Source organism: Erythranthe guttata, chromosome 12, assembly GCF_056151865.1.
Source record: "Erythranthe guttata isolate IM_541 chromosome 12, IM_541, whole genome shotgun sequence".
Classification (NCBI taxonomy): Eukaryota; Viridiplantae; Streptophyta; class Magnoliopsida; order Lamiales; family Phrymaceae; genus Erythranthe; species Erythranthe guttata.
The window spans coordinates 14,975,425-14,998,562 of NC_142544.1; the positions used below are offsets into that span (position 1 = coordinate 14,975,425).

The following is a 23,138-nucleotide window of genomic DNA, read 5'->3' on the forward strand; positions in this document are numbered from 1 at the left end:
ATACAGTTTCCGATGCACCACAAACTGATATATACAAGCTAAAAATCGCATATGATGATCATCTTGCTTCATAATGTAGAGTTTTAATGGGATAAAACGGGTACAAAAGTGATAATATTCCATATAATCTCGAAGATTCCACTAAATTTGAGGAGTTGAGGGGGTGGTTGTAATTATCTAAACAAGAGGGGTGTTTTTTGTAATTTGACCATACCTCAGGGGGTGTTTGTAATTTACCCTTATTTATATATCAATTATAACTACAACTAATTCTTTTCTTTTCCTTTTTAAAACCTTTCAATTTATTTCCTTTTTCTTTTTTAATTTTTAAAACTGCAACTAATTCCTTCATAATTCTGAAAGTACAAAAATATTTTTTTAAGTATTTTAAAAAAACTTGAAGTAATTTTTTTTTAAATATTATGTTTTCTAAGTATTCTTTCAACTGTTTAAAAAAAATACCTATTTTTTAAGTCTTTTTTTAAATTAAATAAATAATAAAAAAAGAAAAAAAATATTATTAAGAACCGGCCGGTTGTACGGTTAGATCCATAAAGAATCGGAAATATTTGGCTCGGTTCCGGTCCCTCCAAAATCGGAATTGGAACCAGCGGTTTGGAACCAGAATCGGAACCGAACTGAACCGAACCGAACCGTGGTCATGTCTAGTTTTGGGGTAGGATTGTTTAAATTTTCGTTTTTATTCCTTTCTCGTTAGATATACTCTTTTACTTGTGTGGACCCATTAGACGTAAACCTTTCTAGTTTTTATTCCTTTCTCATTTTTAATTTTCGTTTTTATTCCTTTCTCATTAGACGTACACATTTAATTAACCAAGTTATGATTTATTATTTGAATATCTACTGCATATAGTTTGAAAAACTGAAACAATACCACAAGTAAAAACCATTTAAATTTGCCTCCATATTGGCCAGCATCATTTCATTGTGCCTGTATATATGCCACAATATCATCTTTTCTGACTGGATTTCCATTTGTAGATCTGTCTCTTCACTTCATATCATTCATTGGAGAATTGTGTGTACCATTTACAAATTATCATAATTTCATGTTCATATATATATATATATATATATATATATATATATATATATATATATATATATATATATATATATATATATATATATATATATATATATATGTATATATATATATATATATATATATATATATATATATATATATATATATGCTTCTCCTGTTTTGTGGCCCTTGAAACTAAAAAAGACCTGAATTGTGAAGTTAGTGGAGTAGCCTCACTCACAGCTTGAGATATGACTCACATTTGCACTTATCAAAAATAGATAAGGACTCCACAATCTTAACTGTCATGATATTTTTTTGAAAATAATGTATCTAATTAATTATTCCATCCGTTTTAAAATTAACTGTCATTTTAAAAGAAAGTTATTTAATATTATCTGTCATTTTTTAATTCTTACTGGAATATTGAAGTCATATATATGGAGTATATATCTTTTTCAAGATTCATGCGCTTTTATTAATTTTATTTACTATGTGCGCGAAATTTTGAGTAACACTTAGGTGATGTTTACAAAAACAATTGAAAAGTGATTCTGAGCTTTTTTAGGCTCAGAATTACTTTTAAAATGTTTTCAACACCAGTTTTTGTTTCTACTTCTCTTAAAATAAGACACTACCTTAACCTAAAACGGTGACAGGTCACATTAATATATTCATGCTTGCTAATTGAAACACAGAACTAGAAAAATGTGAGAATAGTTTCTCTCTCTCTCTCTCTCCTCTCTTTGTTGGCCCCTCTTTCTCTCTCTAGAAGATCATGTATGAACAGAAGAATTATGAACAGAATGCGGCCTTTCATCCTACTAAACAGCTACTAACAAAAACATTATTAATTAAACATAATGATTACTTACTAAATGGAGCTGGTGGCAAATTTCTAAGCACTTGAGGCTAAAAACAACTCTCTTGAGTTAGGAGTATAGCATATATATTTGATAATCAGGAAAGTTACAACTTCCGTCCCTTAAGTTTGCACCAATTTTACATTTTACCCCTTATGTTCATAAAAAACACATTTGGTCCCTGATATTTTCAAAATCAAACACTTTTAGTAGTTTCCGTCAACGGAATCATGTGTGTGCCCGTCACTGCTTTAATTGATGGAGTCAACAGTAAATTGACGGAAATGACCAAAAGTGTTAAATTATTCAAACATGAAGGACCAAATGTGTTCTTTATGAACATAAGGGACCAAATGTGAATCCAATGCAAACTTGAGGGGTGAAAACTCTAATTTTCCCTATGATAATCTCACTCACTTATTTTGATAAGAAAAAGCTCAATGATCACTTAAAAGCGTGCTTTATGTTTAAAATTGAAAAAAGGGATTTATCACAAAAATTATATGTATGAAAATGATAAAGCAGAAGAAGAAAGAATAAATATATATGTGACAAGAAAGATTATGGTGGTGGGAAATTAAAGTATATATATTTTTATTGAATAATGTGGGTTTACCATAAGCATACCACACTCTCTTTTGTTTAATATTTGACAATGGAATTCATACTTGGCCACTCACAAAATTCATTATTACGATGTTATTCTTCTCACTTAATGTTTTTCGTGAGTTTACTTTTTCATTTTATTCCGGGAAAATTTATTTTGAGAGAATAATTTGAGAATGAAATTAACGTTTTATTTATGATTTGAGATCAAATAAAATATAGTGTATCAGTTAAATTATGTTTAATTTTTTTTGAAAAAATGTGTTTTAGAAGAAGAATTTGAAATAAAATAAAATGATGTTTGTTTGTTTTTTTATTTAAGATATATAGTTTTTTTACTGTATCAGTCATATATCTTTTTACTCTAGTAGTCAAATTATGTATGGAGAGATAAACTTTAGAATTAGTATGAGAATTTTGTTTGAAAAGATAAACAAACACAAATTCGTTTCCGGGAAGAAAAATATAAGTGAAACGAAAACCGAACCAAATATGCGTGTATATACCACCTTGATCATGCATATATACATTTGTTTGTGTGTGTGAGTGTATTTTCATTGTGTTTATATGAAAATATAATGTGGCGCTCCGTTCCATAATATCTGTCGCTTTGGAGAATTTTTTTTGTCCCATATTATCTGTCACTTTAAATTTCCAACACTTCATTAATTATTTAATTTCCAGTTTATACCCTTATTAACTCGTTTTTTTCAATTAATTTCTCTCTCTTATTAATTATAAGACAAGGTCATTTTAGTCTAAAAACATACATTTTCCTAAAATCAAAATACATTTAATAAAATTCTTAATCTTTGTGCAAGGTTATAAAAAACGACAATTAAAATGGAACGGAGGGAGTATAAGATTTGAAATTAGTGATAAAATAATCACAACAATGATTAATTCCATTAATAGGGACTATTAACAAATTTTCCCAATAAAATACAAAACATTGATGTTACAACTTACAACTCACAACTCAGACTCACATTAAAGACAAAGAAAAGAAACCCCAACAGCTGTTTTTCTGCCCAATTAAGAACGCTCAAGAATTAGCCAACACCACAATTTATTACAGTGAAGGCGAGTGGTCCCCACCGCATTGGTCAACCTTCCCATGTTAATGGAAACCTTGGGGAGGTTTTCATATCTTTTCATTACAAGTATTTTAAATTAATTTAAATATACATATATATACATTATTATAATACATTATTAAATATTTATTGGTTCAATTGCAATTTTGCACCTACTTTTCGCGGGGGTTAGGATAGGGGGAGTGTGGATGCACGATTATCTCTCGTGCCATACTAAAATTTTACTTGTGTTTTTTAACCTACGCGAACGAAATTTCAGTTTCTTAACGTATTCGTATTTCGAATACGTTTTGTATCCGATACTCGAGGATACCTGTCGTGCATGTTACGAGTTATTTTGTTATTTTTAAAAAGGTTGGAAATATATTTAAATAGTAAATTTAAAATAAAAATAAAAATAACGCTCGTAAGCTTACAAACAACTAAAAAGAGATTGAGTTCGGCTCGTCAAAAAGCTCGAGTTCGAGCTTTTTTCGAGCCGACTCATCGAGCTCACGAGCAGCTCTGCTCGTACCACCCTAGTTTATACGATCATATTAGGGATATAACTTTAAAGAGATTAATTTATGTGATTTTAGTTAAATTATTGTAGATATTTATTTATTGCATTATGTTGTTAGCAAAAAGAATGAGATAAATAAATAAATTGGGTATCTATTAAAATCAAACACATATAAAGTATAAATCGATAAGATTGAACAAGTGTAACATTAATTCCCCCCAACTCCCTACACCACGCACTTGGCTTTTCCAATCACGTGCCGTGCACATTCAAATGAGCCACCACCTCGCTGACATGTCCTACCACATGCCACGTCATCCTACCTTAAACCTCCCGCCACGTGTCAAACTATAAATTGCCTCCTCTTTATCCATCGCTAATTTTCTCCCTTTCATTTCTACTCGCGGAAACAAAGAAAAAACAAATTAAAATTCCTAGAGAGAGAAAATTTCCCTAAAAGGGGAGAAAGTTCGTAAAAACTAGGAGAGAGAGAGAGAGGCTCTCTTTAATCTGTTCCTTTTTTTCGTGTGTGTGTGTATGATTAGATGGCGACGCCGGGGATACAGAACGGCAGCGTTTCGGTGATTGCAGCCGCGCCGATGATGGCGCCGGTGGATCAGAGCGGACACTCTGCTGCTGCTGCTGCTGCTGTGAAGCTTTCTTCTCCAATTAGGATATTTTTGTTCTTCCACAAGGCGATTCGGGCGGAGCTAGACGGCCTTCATCGGACTGCCTTGGCGATGGCGACGAATAGAAGCGGCGGCGACATCAAGCAGTTGACGGAGAAGTGCCATTTCTTAAGGTCGATTTACAAACACCATTGTAATGCCGAAGACGAGGTTTGTACTCGTGTGGTTGATTTGATTTTTTTTTTTTTGGGCACTGTTTCAGAATTGGATAGAATTTTGTAAATTGTGAATTTTAGTTGACTGAACCGTTTTTTTTTTACTCAATTTATGCAATTATATGTATAATTTTGATATAATTGGAGCCCTCTTAGCATTTTAGCTCAAATTTTCATCAACCTATGTACATCCAGTACTTCTAACTTCCAAGTGTTTTCTATTTCTTTTGGTGAATCTGCTTTAGGTTGTGCTACTTGATTTCTGTTATTTTTGAGAGATTGAAAGACAATATGCACCTGATTTTAGTTTGTTAAATTTTGTGAAATCTTTTGCAAATTCGTACGATTGAATGGTTATTTTTTACTTCCGACTTTTGTACTGTGAGTTTCTTCTATCAAAATTCCACTTCAAATTATCTGCCTTTTGGTTTAGACATGATTATTGTTTTTCAAGATTACTGATTGATAAACCAAGGTATGTGTTCTGAGTTCAGATAGATATTTTTTTTCGTAGATAGGAGTAATTGCAGCAATTTTCTGTTGTAGAACAGGGCAACTCAACAGTAACCTTATTTGTTTTAGTCACGCATTTTCTTGGGATTGCTGATTTCTATTTCAAGAAGTGCGATAGTTGTTTGAAATCAAAATTGGGAAAGTATATTCTTGAGTGAGAGTTGAAATATATAGTACGCCTATGTAAAATAGTGGCAATATGCTCTTTGAAGTTTCATGTGTGTGCTTTACCATGCTAAAATGTCTTTGAATTAAGGAAAAAAAAGCTAGACAACTAAATTCATGATGTTATGTGATTGGACCTTTTGAAGTCTCAAATTTCTTTACCTCTCTGGTGGTGAGCAAGCTGGTGCCCATGGTTAAACGATATTTATTATCTTGATATTTGCTTCATACCCATTTCAGTCCCGGATGTTGTATTATTTATACCGATTCTACTGAGGAGCTCATAATTAAAAGAAGCAGTATACTTACAACTCACATAAGGATCAAACAGATACAATGTCGTAACATTCATTACATAAATTATGTTGAAGATGCCACAGATAAGTAAAAACAAGAAATTTTATCACAAGAGTTATAGAGAACATTTGAACACTTTATTAGGTTGATAATTTCTCTAATTTTGCTCATTTAAAATGGTAAGAATGAGCAAGCTAACCATTAAAAGTCTTTCATATTGGTAATGACAGGTTATATTTCCGGCTCTTGATATCCGTGTGAAGAATGTCGCCCAGACTTATTCACTTGAGCATGAGGGCGAAAGTGTGCTATTTGATCAGCTGTTTACGTTGCTGGGAAATGATATGATAAATGAGGAAAGCTACAAAAGGGAGTTAGCTTCTTGTACAGGAGCCCTTCAAACATCAATCAGTCAGCACATGTCCAAGGAAGAGGAGCAGGTTTAATATTGATCTTTCTTGGTTTTTTTTTCTTATGATGATCACATACAATTATGCATATCATAAAGCATAAAAGCAATAATTTGAAGAATTTTAGTAGCAACCAATAGTCTGCACTGGCTGCATATATGTTCCTTTGGTGCTCTGTCATACAATAGAATAAAAAAAATTAAATGTCATTATACGCCATTACCGGTGGCCAGCAATTTAACATAAGCTGTCATTATTCGGGATATTTTTAATGATGGATTCAGGGCAATGTTTGAAGCATGCCTTTTTGCAAATTTCCATTTTGACTTATAGTCATAGTCTCTGGACTTTAAGCAAGTTGTACGGCACAAGGAACAATATTCACTCGTGACACGCTGGGTTACTTTCTGGCACTATCTAAACTTTGTTTTCTTATCTGAGATTACTCATTTTTCTTTTTAAATCTCCTGCAAATATGAATTGCAGCACGTCGCTTACTTCTATCAGTTCCCTGGATTCACTTTCAACAAACTACATCCTCTTCATATTTGTCCCCCTCTTTTTTTTCCTTCCGGAAATAGTGTTTGAGCTCCTATTTAGTGGAAACTCAAATAAATAAACATGAACACACAAAAATTGCATCTATGTGGAAAAAAGAAAAGTTCCTATTTCTGGTCAGCTAGTGCTAAAGTTTAAAAAATGCCCCTGAAAGTAGTGAAACCTGGAGTGAAACCTAAGGAAGCAGCTAAGGAGAGTTCTGGAAATGCTTGGTAGTGTAGTGAAAAGAGCAAGTTCAAACTAATGAGAGTCCTTAGTTCTGAAACCCATGTGTCAATCTTTCCGAGTGATCTTACGGAATGAAGAGAGCATTCCTCAATGAAAAGTTTTGACTGATTTGTCCACATGGAACTAACTTTTATTTTATATGCTTGGAGGTTCCTGCTGTACATTTTGAAATTATTATTTCAAACTGGGTGGTCCAGAATCCACTCAACAAAAGCCTTATCAGTTCATACTTTCAGCGTGCATAGGCATCAAAATTTAGGAACCTTCACCATGTTTTTGCCTTATGCATCAACTGTGGGCCTTCCATAGTTGCCCTTTTATAGTATGTTGAGCCCTTCTCTTTTCTGGTTTAGACTAATCTGTTGTTCGTCGCTTAACAGGTTTTCCCCTTGCTTAAGGAAAAGTTCTCGTTTGAGGAGCAGGCATCATTAGTGTGGCAATTCTTGTGCAGCATACCTGTAAATATGATGGCAGAATTCTTGCCATGGCTTTCATCATCAATCTCACCAGACGAAAGGCAGGATATGCGTAAATGCTTGCACAGAATAATCCCTGATGAAAAACTGCTTCAACAGGTTAGATACCTTGACTGAAAACACAAGCATGACGCATTTGCCGACCTTGTTTTTCTAACTTGATTTTCTTGATCTGAATGAAGATTATATTCAACTGGATGGATGGGGTAAAGATGAGCAACAAGCGTAAACGTTGTGAGGATGATCCCAGAACTCCTAGTGACTCTGTTAATCCAACTGTAAATGGGCAATGCCGTTATGAATCCCCTCAGCTTTCTGATTGTAATGACAGCAAATGTTCGCTTCATCTTCCAGTTGATGATATATTGCATTGGCATAAGGCTATCGAGAAGGAACTGAATGATATAGCTGAAGCAGCTAGAAATATAAAGTTAACTGGAGATTTCTCTGATCTATCCTCTTTTAATAGAAGGCTCCAATTTATAGCTGAAGTCTGTATTTTCCATAGGTATTCTTTTACATTTTTTAGGCTTTGCCGTTCCTTTTTTTTTTTTTTTTTTTTTTTTTTTTTTTTTTTTTTGTACATAGTTATTTTTATTGAAGGGTGACTTTAAATAATTTTACCTTGCTGCAGCATCGCTGAGGACAAAGTCATATTCCCTGCAGTAGATGCGGAAATCTCTTTTGTCGAGGAGCATGCAGAGGAAGAGAGTGAATTTCACAAATTCAGATGCTTAATCGAAAGTATTGAAGCTGCTGGAGCCAACTCTTCTGCTGAATTTTATTCCGAATTATGCTCACAGGCTGATCATATAATGGAGACCGTAAAGAAGCATTTTCTCAATGAGGAAAATCAGGTACACGATTCACTGTTTGGTCAGCATTTTTGAATTCTTCGAAAGGACTGAATTGTATGCATTCAAATCTTAATAAAGCTTTATTTATATGATCCTACGTGTCTCGTTGACTAACTTGCAGGTTATTCCGCTTGCAAGGAAGCATTTCAGCCCTGAAAGGCAGCGAGAACTTCTATATCGGAGCTTATGTGTGATGCCACTGAGATTGATCGAATGTGTCTTGCCATGGTTGGTTGGATCACTGAGCAAAGAAGAAGCTCGGCGTTTTCTTTATAACATGCATATGGCAGGTAGTTAACTCAGGTTATTTATCTCTTTCCTTCTTCATTTCACTTCTATGTGCCAGTAACTGATTCTTCATCATTTCTTTTACATAATTATTCGTTACAGCTCCAGTGTCGGACACAGCTTTAGTTACTTTGTTCTCTGGCTGGGCATGCAAAGGTCTTCCTATGGGAATATGTTTGTCTTCTAGTGAAACTAGTTGTTGTCCTGCAAAGGAGCTTAAAGTAGAACAAGAGCATTTTGGCAGATCCTTTGGTTCATGTGCCTGTGCAAGTACCTCTGATAACAGTACTACTTTCGGACAAGCGCGCAAGTGTGTAATGATGGTCAAGCTGGGAAACCTTGCTTCCACACAAAGTAATAGTTGCATTGAATCCCCAAAAGATTTTCTCACTAACCAATCTTGTTGTGTTCCTGGCCTAGGAGTCAATAGCAATAGTCTAGGAGTGAGTTCCTTAGCCGCAGCAAAATCTTTGCGTTCTTTATCTTTTGGTCCAAGTGCTCCTTCTCTCAAGTCTAGTCTTTTCAACTGGGAAGCAGATAATAATAGCTCCAGTAGCAGTGGCCATGTAACACGACCGATCGACAACATATTTAAGTTTCACAAAGCCATCCGGAAAGATTTGGAATTTCTAGATGTCGAATCTGGGAAACTTGGTGATTGTGACGAAACTTTTCTCAGACAATTTAGTGGCAGATTTCGTCTTTTGTGGGGCTTGTACAGAGCTCATAGTAATGCGGAAGATGATATCGTATTCCCAGCCTTGGAATCGAAGGAAACTCTTCATAATGTAAGCCATTCTTACACCTTGGACCACAAGCAGGAAGAAGAACTCTTTGAGGATATCTCGTCTGCACTATCTGACCTCTCTCAACTCCACGAGAATTTGAACGCGAAAAATGTGACTGGAAACTCGGGTGGAAGTTCCGCTAGTTCTTCAGGTCACGCCGATTATTTGAAAAAATATAATGAGCTGGCGACAAAAATTCAAGGAATGTGCAAATCCATCAAAGTAACTCTGGATCATCATGTTATACGTGAAGAGGTTGAACTGTGGCCATTATTTGACAAATATTTTCCCGTCGAGGAGCAAGACAAACTCGTTGGCCGCATAATTGGCACAACAGGAGCAGAGGTGCTTCAGTCAATGCTACCTTGGGTAACATCCGCTCTTACTCAAGAAGAGCAAAATAAGATGATGGACACATGGAAGCATGCAACTAAGAACACTATGTTCAGTGAGTGGCTTAATGAATGGTGGGAAGGGACTTCAGCAGAATCTTCACAGGTTTCCACATCAGAAAATAATATCCCACAAGGTACTTGTGACTGCACTTTTCTGCTATGAGTCAATAGTTATGTTCAGTTTCAAACTTTTTAACTATATAAGCAATTTTTCAGAATATGATTTGCATGAATCCGTGGATCAAAGTGATCACACGTTTAAGCCTGGGTGGAAAGATATATTCCGAATGAACCAAAACGAGCTTGAATCGGAGATAAGGAAGGTTTCTCGTGATTCAACCCTTGATCCAAGAAGAAAAGCATATCTTATTCAAAACCTAATGACCAGGTATACGACTTTCTTAATATTTTTTGTACTGTTACTTTTACATCTTAATGTAGTTCATGCGGTTCTTATTGGTTTTAGCACATTTAACTTATTCCAGTCATCGTAACTGTTGTATAGTCGGTGGATAGCTTCCCAGCAGAAAATTTCCCAGTCGGATGAAGTTGATGATGGTAAAGATTTACTCGGTCATTCCCCATCATTTCGTGATGCTGATAAACAAATCTTCGGCTGTGAGCATTATAAAAGAAACTGCAAGCTCCGGGCTGCTTGCTGTGGCAAATTGGTAGCATGCAGGTTTTGCCACGATGAAGTCAGTGATCATTCAATGGATAGGTACTCTACCTCACTATTTAAAAAATGATTATATGGTGTAATATCTTTTCTTTTTTTACTTTTTTTTTTTTTTTAAATTTTACTCCCAAGGCTTTCTTTTAAATATTTTGTTATTTTTGCAGGAAGGCAACATCTGAAATGATGTGTATGAATTGCCTACAGGTTCAGCCAGTTGGGCCGGTTTGCATAACCCCTTCTTGCAATGGACTATCAATGGCGAAATACTATTGTAGTAGCTGCAGATTCTTTGATGATGAACGGTAAGGTTTTATCAGATCTCACTAACCTTCATGTAGTGTGTTTTGGCCGCTGAAGACTTTTTTTAATATAATCTAGTCGCTTTTATGTGTGCTTGGATTTGTGATCAAGTGTTAGTTTTTTTTTTTTTTTTTTTTTTGCATATAAGAAATTGTGTGTGTTCCTGAAGAACGAACGGGACGTTGATGAAACTAAACACCTAACGGAAACAATGTATCCTGCTTACATTTGATTCCACCCCTCCCTTATAGGAATTTTGTGTGTGGTTATTATATTTTCAGGGAGTGAACTAGGAATTCCTCTTAAGCTATAATTATTACTTTGCTATTAAGAGTCACATAACTAAATTTGAAATATATTTCATTTAGGCTGTTCCAGATTCCAGTAAATCGTTCTCTATCCTTGAAAAGCGTTGTCAGGAATTTTTCATGCTAAGGCTTTGAAGATGACTTTAAAACTCGTGCTCGTAAACATTATTATGTACTGATGTTTCTTCTTTCGTCTTTGTTTCTGCATGTATATATAATCTTCTGATTTGACTACCTCTGTACATAACAGAATGAAGCTTTTTGATTTAACCTTGGTGAATTTTCTTCGAATGGCTGTCTTATTTTCCAGGGAGGTTTATCATTGTCCTTTCTGCAACTTGTGCCGTGTTGGGAAAGGACTCGGCATAGACTTCTTTCATTGCATGACATGCAATTGTTGCTTGGGAATGAAGCTAGTGAACCACAAGTGCAGGGAGAAAGGTCTTGAAACTAACTGCCCAATATGCTGCGATTTTTTGTTCACATCAAGTACAGCTGTGAGGGCTCTTCCATGTGGTCATTACATGCATTCCGCTTGTTTTCAGGTGTTTATTTATCCCGTTTTATGGAATCTCTTTTGGAGTTGGATAAAATATTAACTTTTTTCATTCTAATGCACATTCTTACTTCTCTTTTCTCTTGCACGCTCGTAACAGGCATATGCGTGCACCCATTACATCTGTCCCATTTGCAGCAAATCGATGGGAGACATGTCGGTAAGGATCAGCTTTTCCGATTAACATGTTGAACTCTTTATGCTTTTCCAATAGCAGTATACGAAAACTAAATATTAAACTCGATGTAAAATTACATTAACCACTGATATGAGAAATATGGCCGAGTCGATAACTTGTTTCCCTTTCCCTTATAACAAATTTCATTAAGGAATATTCCTCATCTGTTGGACAATTTGTGATTTTCTTTATCGTCCAATATTTTATATTACATTTCTATTTTATTTTTAATAAAGAGCTAATCTTGCTATCCAGGTCTACTTCGGCATGCTTGATGCTTTGATGGCTTCAGAGGTTCTTCCGGAAGAATATAGAGACCGGTGTCAGGTGACGATTGATATCACTATTGCTTCCTTTATCTTTAATCTTTTTTTTTTTTTGCCCAAACAATTCAAGAAACGGAATTTCTCTATGTGCAGGATATCTTATGTAACGACTGCGATAGAAAAGGAATTGCGCCATTTCACTGGCTGTACCACAAGTGTGGCCTATGTGGTTCGTACAATACCAGAGTAATCAAGGTCGATAGAGATCATAATTGTATAACGTAGTTTAACTAATGAAGGCGATTTTATTTCTTTCCAACAATTTGTTTAATGGGCTATTGCATGTTGATCAAGTGAGTATTTCGTGACGATTTTATTTTATTTATTTTTTACACGAGGAATAGATAGAATGTTAGACGAGATGACCTAATGCTTTAGAGTAACTCTACTTCCTACGGGTATATATGAGCATAATAAAATAGATGGAGTTTTTGCTCCAATTTGCCATGTTGTGTTGTATCTTCGACTTTGGACGTGTTTTCGTATACGATATATTTGCTAGCGGAACTTTAGATTATGCAGAATGTTCTACGACTTGAGAAATATTCGTATTGCCATTCCTTCTTGTAAGTTTAATTAATACACAACTTCCTTCGTGTAGTTTGTTCTTGCTGTTTCTTTTATGTGGGGCAGTTTGCAAAATGTTGCCCCAAGTTAATTTTATTATATGCTATTTAGCTGTATATTTTTTTTCTCAAATGAAATTAAAGATCTTTTTCCTGGATTTTCCCATTGAAGCCAACATCCCGAAGTACTTGTCATGTCGATCCACCACTGTAAATACCAACTAGTGATGAATCAAATTCTTCAATGTGACCGGAGTTGCCGGGTTTTAACACATAGTAGTCTTGTCATGGTGATTAGGGGTGTGCACGGGTCCGTATGGCTTGTTTTTTGCAATAAACAAAACACGTACCGATAATATCAATCTTTCATATTTTAAGAACCGAATATGTCGGTTTTTTGGTTCGTTGTTAATCGGTTTTTCGGTTAACAATTTCAGTAAGTTTATTTTCGGTTTCATTGTCGTCTATCGGTTTCAGTGTCGTCTATCGGTTGGAATCGGTTCGGCATAAAACCGATATTTGATTAACATTGAATTTGGACTTTCATTTCATTTGTTTGAGAAAATTAACAAATAATAACCCAAAATTAACTAATAAAAAACATGTCACATGGAGGTGTTCGCAGGATAGAGGCGCTCTAGGGAAGACAAATAGATATTTCGGTTTTTCAAAAAAAAAATTACCGTATATGCGATTTTAACTCGGGACGGTGCATATCGACTCGGTTTTTTCGGTTTTCGGTCCAATTTTTCGATTTCTCAGTTTTTTTGCTCACCCTAACGATGATGATCACTATATATTTATATGTACATGTAGCATGTAGAAATGATGATGCTATTACAGTTAATTAAATTTCACAAATAAATATTTTAATATTGCTTAATATATTTCTTATTAAAATTTTTGTTTTCATGTATTTTTATTTTATTCCTTTTTAGATCTTTGTTCAAAAGTGATGCATACTAGCCAACAAATAATATTTCATTGCTTTTCAATTTTCATTTTTTTATTTTTATTAAAAATGAAAATATTGTTCTAAAAAAAAAACTCGGATTAATTCGGAATTTTCCAATTTCCACATCTACATCAATGAGAAATAATATCATAGGATACCTACGACAATTAGTTTAATTACTAAATTTTTCTTTGCAAATAAATTAGTGACTGAATAAAATACTTGACGCCAGCAAATTATACCATAAAGTTTCCATTTTCTTTCAAAGAAGAAAGGGAGAATAAGAAAATACTTTTAATCCAAAAGCTTCCGATTGCTGATTGGTTTCCTCCTTTTTATCCCCTAATCACTACATACAAGGTAATTTCTTCAAAAGCCCTAGCTCAATCTCGTTATTGATTCCTTCGAGAAAGCACTTTTTTTTTTTTTTGCTGCTATTGGGCGGTATGAACTAGGGTTGTGATTATGTGTATGCCTGTATGGGCAATTTGAATTCGTTATAAAATAGATCTTACATAGACGTAGGATTTCATTTTGTATTTTATTTTATTTCGGCTGATTTTGCATCAATTTCGAGGAACTTTTTTTTTTCTTGCGATCCGAGGTATTGAATTTCGTTTCGCCCCTATTCCAGCTCGCGTCCCTCCCCCCGATGTTTTGAAATTTATTTGGTTCGATTGCATTTTCGGTTGCAGATTTGGAGACAAGGGGACTGTATTGTAAGTAATTCGTGAGCCTTGATTATATATTTGGCGGAATGTTATTCAGATAGCGAAAAAAGAAAGGGAGAAATAAGTTTCAAGAAAGAAAGAGGAGAAAAAACACAGGAGAAATTTGGAGGAGGATAATGGCGGGTTCAAATATAGCGGGGACATCGGCACAAGCGTTGCGGCGAGACCCGTACGAGGTGCTTTCGGTGTCTAGGGATTCTTCTGATCAAGAAATCAAGACTGCTTACAGAAAGCTTGCTCTCAAGTAATTATTTATTCTTTTCTTTCCTACACAAGATTTAGTTTGCTGCATAAATTGCTGTTCGATAACTTATTTAGTTATTTTGAGTCTGTATCCGCATAATATGTTGTTCATTATTCGATGAAGTTTGCTGTACTTGAGGGTACTTATGGTTTGCTTTAGATGTTTAATTATTTGATTGGGAGATCGGGTTTATCGTGATGGGTACTTATTTCTTTGTTTGCTTGAATGATCTAATTTAACTCGTGCTAAAATACTCTGCTCGAGATATATGGGCCAGTTATCCTGAATAATAGCTTTATTTATAAAGATGTATCTGGTTTACAAATGTTTTTGTGATTAAATTTGCTGTGGTATGATTTTGCTATCATAACAAAATGCCAAAATTAGTTTCTAAAAACGCATTCTAGGAATTTCTTCAATTTTGCTTATTGAAATAAAATTGGGAAAAGAGGCAACCAATTGAGTTTGCTAATATTCTTGCAGACGAAAGTAAAGAGATGTAGTTCAATCCTGGATAATATTACGTCCTTTTTCATTTTTTGTTGGGACGCATTTTGAATTTTTCTGACTTGAAAGATCAACGATAAAGTAGGAAACACAGGGCTCAAGTATGAAAAATCGGTCACATGTATCTTTCATTGTAATATCAACATTCAGTACTTCCTTTTGCTTTTCGTGAAACTACCTCTCCCAACAGCGACAGAAGACTGGTGTTCCTTAACCTCCTTTGGATTTACAGGTACCATCCTGACAAGAATGCTAACAATCCAGAAGCTTCAGATCTTTTCAAGGAGGTTGCATATTCATACAGCATTTTGTCTGATCCAGAGAAGAGGAGGCAATATGATAACTCAGGATTTGAGGTATTCTTTTTCGAGTGTCTCATGGTTTTTTTTTTCTTTTTTTTTTTTCTTTCATGTTTAATGTTTGGAGCAATTATAGTTTCAATTTTAGCTTATCCAACACTGAAGAATAGCGAAGTGGAAGTATTGACATTCACTACGAAATTTACAGCCTGACCTATTAATATCTTATGAAATATGCAAAGGACTACCTATCTTAATAATCAGTACATGGAAAAGTATACTATAAGAATGGATTTGATTCTCTTGACTTAGGGTTCATTTGTCCGTTGAGTGTTGAAACACCTCATGAATTTGCCTCACCCGATTATCTTGTGTAGAATAATCTGGGATTAGTTATGCAAGAAGCTTTGACCTTTTTACCATGTTTTTTGCATAAGTTGCCTGCTTGGGGTAGTTTTATTATATTGACTTGCATTGCCATGCAAGTGTATATTGGCGGCTGTGAAGTTAGAGAAATTCCATGCAAGCTTGTTTGATGCAGCACTATACTAATTATGCGGACTCCCGTAGTTAAAATAACTTCGAAAATGAAAGTAAAGAGAATGCAATGCTCAAAATGCACTTAATGAACTTAGAATCGGTAATTTAGCCTGAATCAAGTAATCCCATTAGTAGAATGTCCCTTAAAAATTCAGAACTCGAATGAATCAATGGAAGTGTTCGTTTCCTCTAGTTTAGGGTTTAAATCAATTCTAATGTGAGTGCGTTAATTCTGATAGGGTTGTTCATATATGTGTATGTGTATGTGTATCTGTCTATGTATATGAATGTCATTCAGGCGACAAGAATTTGACTCTAAACTCATGTCTTGTTAATTTCTCAAATGATCTTTCTCTTCCATTTATTTATTTAAGGTTCTTTTTAACTGTTTCAACATTTGTGATGAACGATGTTAAGGCCCTTGACACGGAAGGAATGGATATGGAGATTGATTTGTCAAATCTCGGAACTGTCAACACAGTGTTTGCCGCTTTGTTCAGGTTTGTTTGTTTGTCTTTGTCTTTTTTTTTTTTTTTTTAATTATAAATTTGGATCTTATAGTGTTGCGGTTAAATGTAAGTTCGTTATCTGCATTTATTTGAAATAGCAAATTGGGTGTGCCGATCAAGACAACAATTTCTGCTAATGTTCTTGAAGAGGCTCTGAATGGAACAGTTACAGTTAGACCTCTTCCAATTGGAACTTCGGTCAGCGGAAAGGTAATATCTCCATTACCAGGCTACGATAGGCTAACCACATCTGTTTTAATTGGAGCAAAAATATTGAAGTAATATTTCAAAAAAAAACAGGTAGAGAAGCAGTGCGCTCACTTCTTTGGTGTAACTATCAGTGACGAACAAGCAGAATCGGGAATAGTAGTTCGAGCTACTTCAGCTGCACAAAGCAAATTTAAGGTATCTATTATCTATTTATCTTACATTTTATTTACAATTTTCTGCGCCTTCATCCATTGTTCTTTTCTACTCCCTTGTATGATGTGTCGGCTCCAAATTTTAACGATAACAACATAAGGCTCCGAACCATTATTCAACTACTTCTACTTGTCCAAAACACAACTTAAGGATGTAGATATAGTTCTTTCCCCTATGCTACTCCACGTGCATAACTATAATTGTTCTCTTACATGTGGTAATGGTTCTTTTACATTTAATTCTCAGCTCCTGTACTTCGAACAAGACTTAAATGCGGGATATGGCTTGGCGTTGCAGGTAATGTAATTTATGTTTCTGCTTTTCATTGTTAACTAAATTATTACCTCTTTATATCTGCATTAATGTTTTTCTGCATCTTTGGGGGCATTCAGCCATTCAAGATTCAATTTTTGAAACTTCATACATTCTCTCGACCCATTCTATCTACCTGTATGTAACAGGGGAATAGTGAGTGTTACGTCTTTTAAGTCTTAGCCCTTGAAATGATTTAATGTCCTTCCTTAATTGCCTGCTTCAAATTGCCCCTAAACATTATCCAGTTCTTCCAACTCTAACTTGGTGTTAAAGTCTAAAGAATTGATTTTGCATCACCCCATATGCACTCTAACCCTTTCTAAGGCTGACTGCAATGATTAATTTTTGTTCATTTTCTTTCGTGGTTGTTGGTTGGAGGTGGCTCGAGGGATCAGTTGAGTACAGTGTGGTTGGTTGGCTCTCATATCTGTTGGACAATTTGAAATCCAAGTGCTGAAGAATTAAGATGGGCCGATCATAAGTTTCATGTGTTTCATATTTTGCCAACTTTTTTAAGACTTTTAATTGACCTACTATATTCACTCTCTCTTTTTATTTAATGTTTACTTATCGGAGATTGGTTATACAACTTCTGAAGTCTGTAATTGAGTATGGTACCTCATTTTGCGAATTGTGCCATTGCTAATATAGGAAGACAGCGAGAAGACAGGCAAGGTTACATCAGCTGGAATGTACTTCTTGCATTTTCAAGTGTACAGAATGGATTCAACTGTAAATGCGGTGTGTATTCTTTACATCTCGTTTTTTTATTGTTTTTGAACTGTACAGGCTTTTAACCCTTATGCAAATATGATAAAATGTACGTGTGGTGTAGTTGGCAATGGCAAAGGACCCAGAAGCTGCTTTCTTCAAAAGACTCGAAGGCCTTCAACCTTGTGAGGTCTCGCAACTAAAAGCCGGCACTCACATATTCGCTGTATATGGTCAGAACTCCTTTTGACTTTGCTTATTATGTTGACTTTCTGTAGCTTATGAATCTGGATAGTAATCATTGCACAAATTGCTGTGATGCGTGCAGGAGATAACTTCTTCAAACCTGCTACATATATGATTGAGGCTCTTTGTGCAAAGACGTACGAAGATACAACTACTAAGCTTAAGGATATCGAAGCTCAGATTTTGAGAAAGAGAAGTGAGCTACGCCAGTTTGAAACAGAATATAGAAAGGTAGTCCTCCTTATTACCGTTGGTTATTATGTAATTCACAGTTTGGAGTTTTCGAAAAAGTTCTAATTGTATTATAACCCCTTGCTCCTCTATATTTTCAGGCATTGGCACGATTCCAAGAAGTCACAAATAGATATACTCAGGAGAAGCAGTCTGTAAGTTTTCGTCCAAGAATCTCTTGTATTTGGTTGTTTTTTTTTTGTCGGGTTTTCCTTGCATTTATTACAAGTCTTCTAGTGCAAAGTATCCTCTTAATCTTGTCACAGTTTCTTAGTCATAAATATGTAGAGCTCAACTACAGAAGCAAAGGAAAAAAAAATTGATCTTCTGTATACATTCGTTAATCATATTGTTGAAATAAGCAATTACTCCAAGTTTTACGAACAAATCACCAACTTCTACTTTTTCAAAAGCTTTTGCAAATACCAACTTAGAGGGTGTTTGGCTAAGCTTATTTTAAACAGCTGATAAGCTCTTACGTCTGATAAGATGTTTTTTGATCTGATAAGCTGTTACATCTTATTTTTAGGATTATTTTTTAGAGTGTTTGGATAATGAGCTTATTTAATATTCTTACACATTATAAGATCTTAAATAAAAATGTGGGGTAGAGGTACTTATTTAAAAAGATCTTATTTGCTCTCCAACAACTTATTTTTTAAAAAATTAAGATCTTTTTATAAAAAACTACCAAACACTTTGGAAGAACTTATAAGCTCCAAAACATCTTATAAGCTCTTCTATCCATTAGTTGTTGATCGAATATTTTTGCATAATGGGCTCTTTCTATTTTCTGGTCAATGATTTTTTGTATTGATTAAACCTCCTCAACTCTTTACATTTCGATCGTAGCTTCATATTGTGCGCTATTATTATGCTTGCGCAGGTGGACGAGATGCTAAAACATCGGGATAGTATACACTCTTCTTTTACTGTTGCAAGATCTGTTGCTTTTCCAACTGGGAGTGGTTATGTTAGCAATGGAAGTAGCAGCAAATTTACAGGGGAAGATAATAAATCCGAGACTAGTCCCGGTGACGAAGGTAGTTCAGATTCAAAGGATAAATCTTCAAAGAAGAAATGGTTCAATCTTAACCTCAAGGGATCCGATAAAAAGTGAGACCTTACTGAGGTTTGAAGTTCTTTCTTCGCGCAATTTTTTTTGTTAATTTTTGTTTTTTTTTTTCGACTCGTAATTGATGTCTTATTATGGGGTTGTTACTATCTATTATTCTCGATCTCTTCCCCATGGATTGCGATAGTATTTGCTGTAAAATATTGAAAATTATAGTAGTTTGTTGTGTAATTAAATGTTTATTCTTGGAGTGTTCAATATCCGGGTTCGAAGCTCGGAGAGTTTGTAGAATAGTACAAGGAATCAATTAGATTTTTTTTTTTATTTTATTATTCTTATTGTTGTTGTAACAATGATTTTGTTCCGCATCGGCTGCGTTCGGCAAAAGGGTGTCGAGATATTATGATTGTGTTTATATCGAACATTTTGATATTACATTTTGTTTTGTTGATTTGTATTGAAATGTTGATGGAAGAGTTTGTTGAGAGAGAAATCTTTTCATTTTTATTACAGAGCAAGGACGCGTTATTATTGTTGAAGCGTGAATGACATATGAGAGATGCGATGGAGAAAAAAAGATTTATCCGAGTGGCCAAGTGTTGTTCGATAGTTGGAGCTGGTTCTTCAGAAGCTTCTACGTTTTGTTTTAGTTCGTTCTTGTCTCGTCAAGTCACGTACATTGACACCAGAGAACCAGACTTGATGGATTTTAAGTGGGTTTTTAGTAGATACAACTTTTGTTACATAGTTAACGACATTGAGGCCCCCACGAGCTGGTCATGTGATACAATCGCCAAATATGCGACTGCGGTTCGATTTTTGACGTGAAAAGATCCAAATACCTTTTTATATTATAAATTTCAAAAATAGCTCCAAATAAAGTTTTCAATTTTTTCAATTCAATCCCTTGAAGTTTCAAAAAGGTCCTCTTCTTCCTTGGTCAGAGCAGGTTTCTTGATCATTCACGTACATTCAATGCTGCTCCGAAGGTTGTGCACCTCTGTTTGTGATCAAACGCCTCAGAGAAGTTCTAATTATTTTAACGTAAGAGCTTTTTTAGCCGTTAGACATTAAATAGGGGGGCCTATGCAAATAACTCGATAAACTTCTATAAATTAATATAGTTGGGACTAGGGGTGACAGTCGGATGGGTCGGATCGAAATTAGCCTTTTCGGAATCTTAAAATTCATTCCAACTCCATAAGGTCCGGAAATTCGGTATTTCGGAAAAAAAAAAACGGAAATCACATAAGCTTTAAAATTTCAAAATTTAGCGGAAATTTTCAAAAATGTTCATAATTTTCCAAAAATAAGAACATCCATGTTGATAAAAGTAAAACTAATAAATTACTAAATTTTAGTTCAAAAAAATATATAAAATAAAAACAATATAATATCCAATAAAACTTCTAACAACAATTCATTATTTTAAAATCCTAAAACTAAACTTATAGGTGTATTTTTGGAAAAATAAGTATTATATAATATATATTATTTATGGGTGTATTTTTCGGAAGAAAAAAAAAATCGATATTTTTTGGGAAAAAATCGGTATTTTTCGGAGAAAAACCGGAATTTTTCGGAATGAATTTCAGAAATTAAATCGGATCGGAAATTCCAAATTTATTTTATATAATTCCAATTCGGATCCAAAAAAATCGGAAAAACTCGGAAATCGAAAATTTGGAAGTCGGAATGAAAAAAGTTGTTCCAAAATCGGAACTTTTCGAATCGGAACCGGCGGAAATTGAAATTTCCGTTCCAACTTGCACCCCTAGTTGGGACTAACAAAATTTTAATAATTTAGCGAAAAATATAATCAAACTAATAATTTAGATTTGGGGCTTAAGATATAGGTCCCTGGTGACAAAACTTATTAGAATTAAATGACAAGCCCAACTAAACATTTGCTTCACATCCTTTATAAAATTCATTCCAAAAATACCCCTTCACCCAGTATTAAGTAAATTCAAACTGCATTTATCATTTTTTTTTGCATTTAATACTTTCATTTTTCCATCTAACTTTTTTAATTATTTGTTTTACAGAATACCATTTTGTCTTCGTTTTTTGTTTTTTTCTTCATTTCAAAATTTTGTACAATTTTATAAAAAAAAATTTTGTTTTTATACATAATATTGAAAATTACAAAAAAATATGTTATCTTTTTTCATTTTTTTAATTCAATTTACATATTTTTCAATTTTTTATTTTATTTTTATTTTTCTTCTATCAATAAACATATTAATCTGTAGTTATCGTAGTCGCTACCTTCGCTTGTAGATATCTAAAACTTGAATTTCATTTCATCGCACATCCCTATATGTTCACAGTGTAGTAGACTGTGGTGTACTATAGTATCCTCTATATATTCACATTGTGGTGTACTATGGTATCCTCTATATATTCGTAGTCTGTAGTACACTATAGTATACTACGATGTAATATGGTATACTATGATTTACTACGGTGTCTATTCCAAACCCTAGCCGCCAACCCTAGCAGTTAAAAGCAACCTCCGCCCAAACCCTAGCAGCCAAAAGTCGCAGCCGTCGCAACCGTAGTCACCTATCCCTTTTGAAAAATCTAGAGCTGCAACAAACCGAAAACAATAACAAATCATATCCAAACCAAGAAAAAAAACTTTTAAAAATAAAAAAAAATCAAATCCAATTAGTCAAAATATGCTTGCAATTATAGATCTTTATAAAAAAATGAAGAAAATCGATTTGTTTATCTATTTCATTACCAAATCATTATAAAAAAATAAATAGAGAAAGACTCGCTCTCCGCCCGCCGCACAACCCGGCTGCACAGCCCTTTGCAATCACCGACTTCTCCACCACTGCCTACGCTGGACCTGCTCTTGCTCCTTTCGTGGCCGCCGCCGGCGACCTTCATGGAGAAAGGAAGTGAGAGATAGAGATGTGACAAAGAGAGAAAAAACGAGAGAGAAAGAGGGAAGAAGAGGAAACGCAAGAGAGAGATGGAGAGAGAAAGTGAGATAAAATATGAAAATAAGAGAAATAGATCTGAATTAGAGAAACTTGAATGTGTAGGTTATAAGATTTATGGTATAATGGCAATATAGGGATAAAAAAAACTTTAGAGATGTTGCTCATATATTATTTTAAACTAAGAATGTAATTAAAAGATTTGATTTGAACTTGTCATTTAGTTCAAATTAGGTTTGATTTAAGGGACTCATAGCGTATTACCCCTTTAGATTTTAAACTAGGGCAAATTGTATATAACCCCAAGACGGGGACTTAAATGCACATATTTTCATATCAAAAACAGTTTTGCAAATAACAAGCCCCATGTACTTTTCCTAAAATACCCCTCATCCATTGAACTCTAACTTTACCAATATTACACATTGACCCAAGATTTAACAAATATATTACATTCAACCCATTTCATAATTTAAAAAAAAAATCCTTGGATTTTTTTTTTCTGGCTATCCGGCGTCGACTTTTTTTTTTTGAATTTTTTTTCCGGATT

At 34.3% G+C, this 23,138-nt stretch overlaps 2 protein-coding genes across 5 annotated transcripts; both read left to right on the plus strand.

Annotated features, from left to right (window-relative positions):
- Positions 1–4,374: 4,374 nt before the first annotated feature.
- LOC105954211 (zinc finger protein BRUTUS) lies at positions 4,375–12,729 on the plus strand. The gene is made up of 14 exons (XM_012977885.2): positions 4,375–4,955; positions 6,166–6,375; positions 7,512–7,706; positions 7,790–8,115; positions 8,242–8,464; positions 8,586–8,754; positions 8,855–10,069; positions 10,152–10,323; positions 10,441–10,656; positions 10,779–10,916; positions 11,533–11,767; positions 11,879–11,938; positions 12,212–12,283; positions 12,376–12,729. Exons 1-14 carry the CDS (start codon positions 4,662–4,664, stop codon positions 12,505–12,507), a joined length of 3,657 nt encoding a protein of 1,218 aa, XP_012833339.2. The 5' UTR covers positions 4,375–4,661; the 3' UTR covers positions 12,508–12,729.
- Positions 12,730–14,022: 1,293 nt separating this feature from the next.
- Positions 14,023–20,532, plus strand: ARG1 (Chaperone DnaJ-domain superfamily protein). 4 transcript variants are annotated; one of them, XM_088826032.1, is made up of 13 exons: positions 14,023–14,163; positions 14,499–14,778; positions 15,518–15,641; positions 16,542–16,624; positions 16,732–16,843; positions 16,934–17,038; positions 17,303–17,353; positions 18,023–18,112; positions 18,207–18,315; positions 18,411–18,559; positions 18,661–18,714; positions 19,446–19,691; positions 20,148–20,532. In XM_088826032.1, exons 2-12 carry the CDS (start codon positions 14,651–14,653, stop codon positions 19,677–19,679), a joined length of 1,239 nt encoding a protein of 412 aa, XP_088682158.1. In that variant the 5' UTR covers positions 14,023–14,163; positions 14,499–14,650; the 3' UTR covers positions 19,680–19,691; positions 20,148–20,532. The 4 variants fall into 4 exon arrangements, with proteins under 4 accessions (XP_088682158.1, XP_012833336.2, XP_012833338.2 ...); XM_088826033.1 differs by having other exon boundaries at positions 14,115–14,407; XM_012977882.2 differs by lacking the exon at positions 20,148–20,532 and having other exon boundaries at positions 19,446–19,892.
- Positions 20,533–23,138: the final 2,606 nt, after the last annotated feature.

What these genes read in the sequence shown, in the direction of transcription:
- LOC105954211 (XM_012977885.2), top strand. Translation starts at nt 4,662, where the DNA reads ATGGCGACGCCGGGGATACAGAACGGCAGCGTTTCGGTGATTGCAGCC. An exon ending in GAAGTCTGTATTTTCCATAG is followed by an intron (nt 8,116 to 8,241) that starts GTATTCTTTTAC and finishes ACCTTGCTGCAG; the next exon opens with CATCGCTGAGGACAAAGTCA. An exon ending in AGAAAATAATATCCCACAAG is followed by an intron (nt 10,070 to 10,151) that starts GTACTTGTGACT and finishes GCAATTTTTCAG; the next exon opens with AATATGATTTGCATGAATCC.
- ARG1 (XM_088826032.1), top strand. Translation starts at nt 14,651, where the DNA reads ATGGCGGGTTCAAATATAGCGGGGACATCGGCACAAGCGTTGCGGCGA. An exon ending in TACAGAAAGCTTGCTCTCAA is followed by an intron (nt 14,779 to 15,517) that starts GTAATTATTTAT and finishes TTGGATTTACAG; the next exon opens with GTACCATCCTGACAAGAATG. An exon ending in ATGATAACTCAGGATTTGAG is followed by an intron (nt 15,642 to 16,541) that starts GTATTCTTTTTC and finishes AACGATGTTAAG; the next exon opens with GCCCTTGACACGGAAGGAAT.